This window comes from Anabrus simplex, chromosome 6, assembly GCF_040414725.1.
Source record: "Anabrus simplex isolate iqAnaSimp1 chromosome 6, ASM4041472v1, whole genome shotgun sequence".
In the NCBI taxonomy this organism is placed as follows: domain Eukaryota; kingdom Metazoa; phylum Arthropoda; class Insecta; order Orthoptera; family Tettigoniidae; genus Anabrus; species Anabrus simplex.
In genome coordinates, this window is record NC_090270.1 from 283,550,830 (window position 1) to 283,560,970 (window position 10,141).

General features: G+C 38.4%; 1 protein-coding gene across 1 annotated transcript in view; it reads right to left on the reverse strand.

The window, feature by feature from the left end:
• The window catches only part of Ns3 (nucleostemin 3), a 156,052-nt gene extending 147,137 nt beyond the window's left edge, over window positions 1–8,915 (reverse strand). The window contains exons 1-2 of the mRNA XM_067150452.2: window positions 8,704–8,915; window positions 8,499–8,621 (exon numbers count right to left, since the gene is read on the reverse strand). Coding sequence (XP_067006553.2) covers window positions 8,499–8,621; window positions 8,704–8,805 — 225 coding nt within the window. The 5' untranslated portion in view covers window positions 8,806–8,915. The remainder of the gene's footprint in view (window positions 1–8,498; window positions 8,622–8,703) is intronic.
• Between the last annotated feature and the right edge of the window lie 1,226 nt (window positions 8,916–10,141).

Genomic DNA, 10,141 nt, shown 5'->3' on the forward strand with positions numbered 1-10,141 from the left:
CAAGCGCTCCGCCTCCTTCCTTCCCCTCGCCTTCCCCTAGCCTCTTTTACCGTTGCTCACACACTTCGTCCGGCTCCGTCTGTGTAACAACACGTTCACATGCTGCTCAAGGTGAGTCAATCATCATTTAACGATTCTAATGTTTCCAGTAACTTCCATACATTGCTTCCAACATCTAACTTAGCTAATTTCTTCTTCAGGTTCAAATTGAAGTGGGAAGTCATCTCTAAATACATCGCGATCTTACATGATCAAAGTAAACTTCCCTGGAACCACCTAATATCTAAAGGAACAAATGTCATTCACATAGACAGCATACAACTGTAAAAATTCACCCGGATGCACACAGACTGAATTATGTAACGAACAGCCGGAATTTTAAGAATTTTATATCATACCAATTGTATCATAATTTTATCGTATTTCATGTATCACCACATTAATTGTATGTTATTTTATAATGTGTTAAAATGTGTTTTAGATGTTTTAGGAATGTATATCTTGTTTTAATTTGTACCCAAGGCTGATGATGGCACATAGATGCCGAAACTGGTACCATTTGACTATTTGACATGTGATTAAATCACAATAAAACGTCATTGTATTGAATAGGTGGACCTTGAAAAGAATTTAATTTTGTTGTAATCCCACTTCAATACGGAACCAATGAAATTCATAACTATAAGTATTTGACAATGAAAGCGACACTGATTTCAGTGATAGCGATTTAGAAAACAATACTGGAGAAGCTGTTCGTTCAAGTGGTGAAAGTAAGAGTTGAATATGTTCCTGTAGAATCGAAGGAAAGGTCAGACAATCAGAATATGAGGGTTGTAGATTTAGCAGATCAAGTGACAAATGCATATCCATGTATAAGAAAAACTGTGAGGTGGTAGAAGAAATTGTTCTTTGACATGTTGGACATTGCTATTTACAACAGCTTGGTCCGTATTGAATCAATTGTTTCCACCTATTCAATTCACTTCTTAATGTAGCACCTTATGTCACACCCAAGCCACACTGGATTAAAAAAAAAAAAAAAAAATCGACAGAGCCCTTACCCTTTGGACTAAGACATTTCATCTGCACGATTCCATCCACAGGCAAGAAAAAATACACTAGCCGGCGATGTGCGTTGTGTCAGAATGTAGGTGTTAGGAAAAATGTAAGAACATTGAGTGCTGCTTGCAGAAATGTTCCCTTGTGCTTCAACCCCTGTTTCAAGGTAAACCATATTAAACTCAACATGTAAAGGTAAGATTCAAATATATTTTATTAGTATTTCAAGCAAAGTACTTTTCCCAAAACATTCAGTAAAATAAAATGAGAGTTTGATCAAAATAATTTGAGACAAATCTATGTCCGTAACATACAGCAGGCATTTTCTGCTCGACAACAATTTATCGCCCATAACGGGTAAAATATATTCAGAGGTTGCAAATCTGAGCCTTGTTCAAGTTGCAATTTTTTGTTGTGTTATCACTCTTTAGTGATGTAAATAATATATATAAATTATATACAGGGTCTTTATTTATGCTTGGCAGGGACTTTTATCGCTCGAACTCGGCCGCCGATGACAGGCCGCTACCGGCCGCTGGCGTGCGCGGTTTCCGGCACTTCTGCAGTTGCTGAGAGCCGAAGCTCTGAAATAGTAGGGTGTTCAATGAAGCTACTGCATACTGTATGTCGTATTGTATAGTGTTTTATTGTGTGTATAGTGCTGTAATGTATGTGAAATATTCGTTACATGAACGTGTATATCTGCACAATACTTACATTAAGTGCAGAAAATTGTGCACTAGGACAAGACAAAAGTTTCGAGCAAAATTTCCAAGGAGACCCATTCCTATCAATCGGACAATAAAACAACTGGCCAAGAGATTCAAACCTACAGGTTCAGTAAACAATAAAAATAGACGTAAAGGACGTTATCTCCTTACTGAAACGTGTTTGGTACAAGGATCATAAGTAAAAATCTGTGGCCCCCTCGTAGCCCAGATTTAACGGCATGTAATTTTTATTTGTGGGGAACGTTAAAAAATGTAGTTTATGGGAACAACCCTCACACACTAGATGAACTTAAAGACAATAAGAGTTGCAATTGCAAGACAATAAGAGTTGCAATTGCATCCATCAGTGCTGAAGAATTTGGTAGAGTAACCGAAAACTTCATTAGAAGCCGAGCACATGGGGAACAATTTCAGCATAAACTGTAAACATGGTGAGTAAAATGCATGATAATGATTTTGAGCACCGTATTCTGCCGTACATACGCGCGGTAGCCAGCAACTGAACCATCACTGACAGCCAAGGTCGAGCGAGAAAGACCCTGTATAAATCTAGCAAGATGGGACTGTATCGATGCTAGCAACATCAAATGTGACCGAGGCAAAGAAACTATGCTGCATATGCTCCTGTGTCCATCTTCCTGTACTGAAGATGCACTTGATGTTGCTAGGTTCGGGTCGAGATTGGTGTGAAGTGCTTTGATTTTTATCCATGTTTGTCATGTAGTTTAGTATGCATAATTAAACTGTGTAAATGATATTTCTGATGAGATAATAATAATGTTCCAAAGGGCTTAAATATAGGAAACAGAGAGGTCTGTTGGAGCACATGATGTTGATTTTTTTCCGTTACTCTACTTGGTAGCTACTCCTGTCCTTCGAGTTAATGCTGTTACATCCCTTGAATCAGAGATGATCCAGTTCCTTGATAAGTCTACAAAACTGTTCTCAAGAGGCAAACTCCACATCAACGGGAAAAGAGAGTGGGAGGCCGAAGTCTGCGACTTACTGAGGTAAAAATATCAAGACGAGCAGTAATTAACAGACCCCAAGAAATCTGGAGTCTACATACATTTTGTGATGCCAGCCAGAGTGCCTATGCAGCAGCTGTTTCTATGCAAAGCTATACGAATACTAAGGAGTTTTTCAGTCCGTCTGAGCACGGCGAAGACAAGAGTCTCACCGCTAAAGGAAATTTTGATGCCATGATTAGAACTTCTAGCATATTGTATTGGTAGTCAACTAGCAGACTCTGTCAGAGAAAGGTTGTTCGAGTTTGGATATCTCCGACTTCTATTAGACTGACACTTCCATGCCATTGTATTGGATAAAGAGAGAGGCTTCTTGGGGTGTATTTGTTAACAATCGAGTAAAGGAGATTAGATCTCTAACAAGACAAGAAGACTGGAGATATGTTCCTGGTGAGCAGAATCCTGCTTATCTTCCATCTCAGGGTTGTTCTGTTGAGGCCCTTAAAAACCCCCAATGGCAGGTTCCTCATTGGTTGAAAATGGCAGAAGATGAATGACCAACATCAGATGTAAATGTAGATGATAACATGATCAAACAAGAGAGATTCCTCAATGGAAGATGGAGATACCTGGTACCTAAGAAGAGTCTCCAAGTTTTCTTAAATCGTTAAGACTCTTAAGATGGATACTGCACTTTGCTAGAAAATCACTGAGATGTGAAAGTTGTGGAATTGGTAATGTGTTTCAGAATTACTAGAGGTTGAGAGAAGACTCTTGGCATCTTGTTCAGACAGGAGTTTGGAAGAAACTGAAAGACTACGACTGAACTCTCTTTGTACTTTCATGTATCAAGATTGTATTCTGAGGTTGAAGACCAAAATTGTTCATAGAGAAGATGAAAATTTTAGATACCCTATTGTTCTACCTTCCAGTCATACAGTTGTGGAGATTCTGATCTGAGATTATCTCCATTACTTCCACACATGTGTACAAGTTTTACTTGGAAGATTGAGGGAAGAATACACTACGCAGGGTGATAACCAAACGTGTCAAATGTCAAAGATTTGAGTCCAACAAAATTTATGTGAATCCTGTGCTGTTACCAGAAAGATATAGTAAAAGATTTGCCAATCTTCAAGGTAAGCAGAGCTGATCTTGCTGGGCCATTGATTTTAAAAAGTGAAGAGAAGGCTTGGATTTTATTGTTCACTTGTGCTGTGCATTGGACTGAGCATTTTTATCTAGTGTTAAGCCTCTCCACAAAAGCATTTCTCCAGCGACTTAAGACATTTATTGCAAGGCGGGGAAGGCCTAAAGAGATATACAGTGACAACAGGAGGAACTTCACAGGAGTGGCGAAAACCTTTGACAATATAGACTGGCATAAGATAGAAGAGGAAACATCCACACGAAAATGCCAGAAGAAATTCATTCCCACACTGCTACTTGGTGGAGTAGATGGTGGGAGAAGATCATGGTAAACAACTTGAAGAGGACACTGGGGAGAGAGCCTCTCTCAAATATGAAGAGGTCTTGACCATCCTATGTAATGCAGTGACTGGTGAATTCTAGACTATTGATGTACCTGTCTGAGGATCCGAGCGACTTGGTGCCATTAAGGTACCTGCAGCATTTCCGTGATGATTACCCGAGTCTTTTGGTCCAGCCGGCAGTTAAAGAAAGAGGTCGAAGGATGATGAAGACTGGTGGCATTGTGTTGGTAGGTTCTTATCAGAAAAAAAAAGACTTGAACGGCCAATGGAAAAAGTAGCTGAGATGTTTCTTGGTAAAGATGTTAGCACCAGAGTGGTTTGTGTGCAAACTGCTGGGTGGGACATCAGACCCATCCAATGTTTGTATCAATTGGAGGTAACCTCACCACAAGATACCCCCCTAGCAAAAAATGACAAATGCCTCATCCCTATCAGTGGAAAATGATGGGAATGCTGAACAGGAGTGTGTAGTTTCTGCTATCAAGCATGGAGTGAAAACTATGAGTGGGTGTAGGGTGGAAATCCTTTCACATTATAGGACTTAAGTTCGAGAACAAGAGGTTCTTGTATGTGTTAAACTGTATTGATGTAGTGTTTTAAGATTATTTTGGTTTTATGTGGAAGAAAAACTAAAAGGTGTGAGATATGTCACATCTATAGACTAAATGGAAATCAGCCATCAGTTTGTGTTCCTTGTGTCAACACTTTGTTATTTGTAGAAAATGCATATGTATGAGAGTTTTGATTGTATTTTCATGTTTTTAAAGAGGCTGTTGAATAATGTAGATTGATGTTGGGAAGAATAACCATCCCTAGTACAATATTGAACTGTTTAACGGGTAGATTTTCAGATCCAATGAAATAGTTGGTTTTAGGACCTTGCAACATGGTTCTCGGTCCCATAGAGACTTATAGAATTTTGTTCTTTGCGTCATGAGGCACAAAATGAGATTTGTCAAGTCCCTGTGTGACAAATTAGATATTTTGCTTACATTACCCTATGTTAATGTGCCAAAACAGATGACAGCTGCATAACGTTTGCCACCTGAATGTCATGAGGATTGCTCTATCTGGAAATCCTGGAACAGACTGAGGACAGGAATGGGCAGATCCAAAGTCAATCTAGCAAAATGGGACTGTATCGATGCTAGCAACATCAAATGTGACTGAGGCGAAGAACAAACTATGCTGCATATGCTCCTGTGTCCATCTTCCTGCACTGAAAATGATCTTTTTCATGCAACACTGAATGCACTTGATGTTGCTAGGTTCTGGTCGAGATTGGTGTGAAGTGCTTTGATTTTCATCCATGTTTGTCATGTAGTTTAGTATGCATATTTAAACTGTGTAAATGATATTTCTGATATGATAATAATAATGTTCCAAAGGGCTTAAATGTAGGGAACAGAGAGCGCTGTTGGAGCACATGTGTTCGATTCTTTTTTTTACCCCCTTACTCTACTTGGTAGCTATTCCTGTCCTTCATGAAGTTAAAGGGTTCTTTCACCTCTGCACACACCACCAAGTCCCACAACAAGGACCTCTGGTAGATTTGACATGTCAGCATTATTACAGAAATTGTGGTTCAAGAATAGGTCTCTGACTATATAAGAATCCACAGACTGCAACAATAATGCACCCAGAAGATGATTTCTACATTCATCGAGTGTATCTACATTCACCCGTTTGAGACCTGTGTACAAACCAACCAAGGAGGACTATCTAATACAAGACATCAGAAATAGTATGTTCCTGCCATCCACGACTGCCATTCAAAAACCAGGAAACAAACTAAAACATGGAAAGGACATTTGGTGAGAGTTCTATGTTACTGATGCAATGACTATAAGGAATTGGACTCAGTCAAATTATAATCTGAGACATGTTTTTACCAGGTTTCATCATGCAATCTGCACCAACAAAAAATTTCATGAACCTTGTGAATTGTGTGTGTGTATGTGTGTGTGTGCGCGTGCGCATGTGTGTGTGAAATATGCAGCAAGATATGTGAATTATCACATGCCAAAAAAAAAAAAAAGATATCAAAGTCTTTGTGTAACTATGCAAAACATTACCAAAATCCTTTTATTAAATTTATTCTCTTTCTTGTTTGGTCAATAACTGCGATCAATAAATTCTTATATTATTCACCAAATGCCTACGACAATGGGTGGTATGAATGAAACCCGAGTTCTTACTCAAAGTATGTAGTGATTAGCACTTGGTGGGATATATTCGCAGCTCAAGTAGTATGTACTCCATCTGGTAAAAATAAGGTTCTCCTTTGATGTAGTAGATACTCAAGCGTACCGCCATGTGAATCATTTGAAACTGAGTAGGTACTCATGATGCGTACTATTATCAACATACATAATCTCAACTACAGAGTTTTGATTTCCATTCAGTCTACAAACACATCAAGTTGTATTTTTCTCGTAGCAATGGCAAATATTCTGCCAATCACATTCATATGCATTTTACGGGAATATTCTCCTCTGTTCTTAAGTCTCGAAGGCCCGGCGCTCTATAGAGTCAATTTAAACCAAATTACAGCAATGTGTTGTAGAAGGTGTGTGCATATATGATAACGAGAAATATAAATACTATGAAAATAAGATGTTAAAGCATGTAGCCTAAGGTACGATACAGTTTCGTAGCATTTCCATGTGGGCTACCTGTGTAATAAGTCTCAGAACAGAAAATCTAAGATTTTGAAATGAGGTTAAACCAAAATACAAGTCATGTGTGGGAAGACTGTAGAAACTAGCACGATGACTCAAATGATAAATAACATGAAAATGGTAGTGAAACAAATTTGTGGTGTTAACCATACCTGCATGTTAATACTTTCATTGCCTTTCTTGTTTGTAGGCTATAGGCCTACTACTCATCATACAATAATTTGTAGGCTGTTCTCCTTAAATCTCTGAAGGAAATGTCCCATGCTTCGAGATTAGGCCTAACTCAAACCAACTTACAAGCCATGTGTAGAGAGAATGAATAAATAATATTTATAGCTACTGTTTTACGTTGCAGTGACACAGACAGGTCTTACGGCGACAATAGGATAGAAAAGGCTAGAAATGGAAAGGAAGCAACTGTGGCCTTAATCAAGGTATAGCCCCAGCATTTATACTGACAGTTGGGTTCGGACCCCTATTTCCTGAATCCAGGTTGTTAACTACAAGACTAATGGAGTAGCGAAACTGCTTGATATATAAATACTGTTTTTAAAAAAATCTTATGTACAGGCCTATGTATGTTTCAAATGAAACATCTGTCCAGCATTCTGGGCAATATGGTGGTCCAAAAGAAAAATACATGCACTGCCTTTCTTGTTTGAGCCCACCACACTAACATGTAGGCCTAACATGACTGCCGTCAAGAGCAGCCATTGCTGCTGGATAATTATGGTATACTCTTCCAGTTGCTCTTATTTTGTACCAAGTTTTGCATCAGTTAGAGGAAATTTAATCCACATTGCAGCTTTAGTCAGAAGTACCATACATAACCTCAATATTTTAGACAGATATCTGAGGGGTATCAAGTCCCCCCATGTGTCATTGAAATATAGGGTGACCTACTAGTCTTAAATATGATTTTTTTGACTGAACTATATTCTAAATAGCACCTATTGTTTCCAGTTTCCCTGTTCCAAATAAATTCAATTTTGAAAAATTATATAGATTTTCAGATTCTTAGATTTCACAAGTTCATGTCACTTCTGGAAACCGTTCCATGAGTAACCACATTATTAATAAACTCAGCCATTTACATCATACTTTTAAGAACAATCAATCAGTAAATGCTCATACTCAAATTGGCAAATTTTATTCATACTAATTTGAGAATCTACTCTCAGACAGTTACAATTGTGATTTTATACTACACCACCTCCATGACAAAAGTATACGCTCAGATAGTAGTAACATTCTCAAGAATTGTTTCTTGCAAAGTGGGGTACATGCTCAGAAAAGTTTGGTATGTGATAAATATTCATGGTTATTGATACCACCCAATAATACCAATAATGAGCCCTGATGAACTCTAAAGAACAAGAATCGCACTACGTTATAAAATGACATTTCAACCTTAGACTGGTTGCAGTTCAATCGCAGTAAGTCAATAAACTGACACCTTAACCTTAAACTTAAACTGCGTGCAGTAGTTCAGCTTTCACTGAGAATTCTCGGACTTTCTAACAGAAGTGATGGTTGAGAAGCCAGTGTAAAAAAAGTATTTATTACCTGAAATTCAGTCCCTGCAAGTTCTGCTGTTGAAAGAAACTCTTGGAACGAACTTTCTTCTGTCACGGACTGCAAATTGAGACGGCCCCAGTCATAACCATCAGGCACTTCGGAAGTGTGCAGCTGCAACAGAAAATATTACACTACGAATTCATATGCACCCTATTTATATGAAAATGTGATCAATAAAAAATAAAACACTCACAAGAGAGGAGTCTTTCGCTCTTCTTCCCCTGTTAGAAGAACCGAATCTGTCTTTAATTAATGATCGACCAAGACTATTACCCGATTTAGTTTTTTTACCCATTGTAATTAGACAATATAATAGAAACACAATTACATCAATGGTTCAACATCTTCAAACACATGTAGCATGTCACGCAATGTGCAATATATTCGTAGAATATGCACAGTCTGATATATACAGTCGCACAGCTCTAATAAGAAGGATCACCCCTTTGACAGCTACAGCGACACTAGCACCTCCAGCGGCAAGATAGAGGCAACTTGCTAGCAGACAACAGGGAACGAATTAATATATTTAATGCAGCCAAATAGCCATAACAGAGAATATAGGTTACATTGATGGGTTACATATTTGTATAATCACTTATAGACATTGTTCTTCTTGTACAGAATTCAATGTGGTACTGTTCACATGTTTTTCCACATAGTTTGCACTCACAGTCTATACTTGGATCATGGAAGTGTTTTGATTTGCAGAGTAGGTGATGAAAACCGTGAACTGCTAATCTTGTAATGACATGTCTTAATTCAAAATTAGCTTTTGTCCACGAGCGATCTATCATTGCCCCTGTGCCATAGAAGTCTGGTTGGACTTCTTCTCTCTTCTCCGTCAGATTTGCTAGCAGTTTCTTTGATGCACCGGTGTTCGTTAGTGGCATACTTGTCCTGAGATCTTCTATGAGAAATGATTCCCTTGCGAGGAGATATACAAGTCTAGATCGTGTCGTTTTTGATACACCTATCACCTTCTTTATATAGTTCGCTTTCACCTTTTCCAAGGTTGATAAGTTCCTCGTTGTTAAATGTGTCCAGATAATTTCAATGCCATAAGTCATTATTGGGAGAATTTTTACTATGAATAGCAACATTGCTGTCTCCAGACTAAGTGATCCAATGTCTTTTATTTCATGCATTGCCATCATTGCTTGAGTTGCCTTTTCTGTGACATGTTTTGTAAAACAATATGCGCTCGATTGCAGGGTGATGCCTAAATATTTGAAGTCTGATACTATCTTTAATTTTTTTTTTTTTCCCGAATGAAGGTCTCTGCTGAGGCTGAGGTACTCTCCCTCCTTTCCTGAACACCATGGTGTCTGGTTTTGAGATGTTTATGAACAGCTTGTTTTCGGAGCACCAGTTTTGGACGTCATTTACAGTTTCCTGTAATTTTGTTATGTCTCTTGAGCCAATTACAATATCATCGGCATACGCGCAAGAAAATACTCCCTCTTTTGGGTAATTCTTAGGATATCTGCGGTTGCAACTCTAAACAGCAAAGGACTCAGTGGGTCACCCTGTAGGACCCCGTTTGATTGAGCTATTGGATCTGATAGAGTGAGGTTATCAGAAACTCGTACTTCGTTCCATTGCAGTATTGATGTGTTGAGATAGGTCCA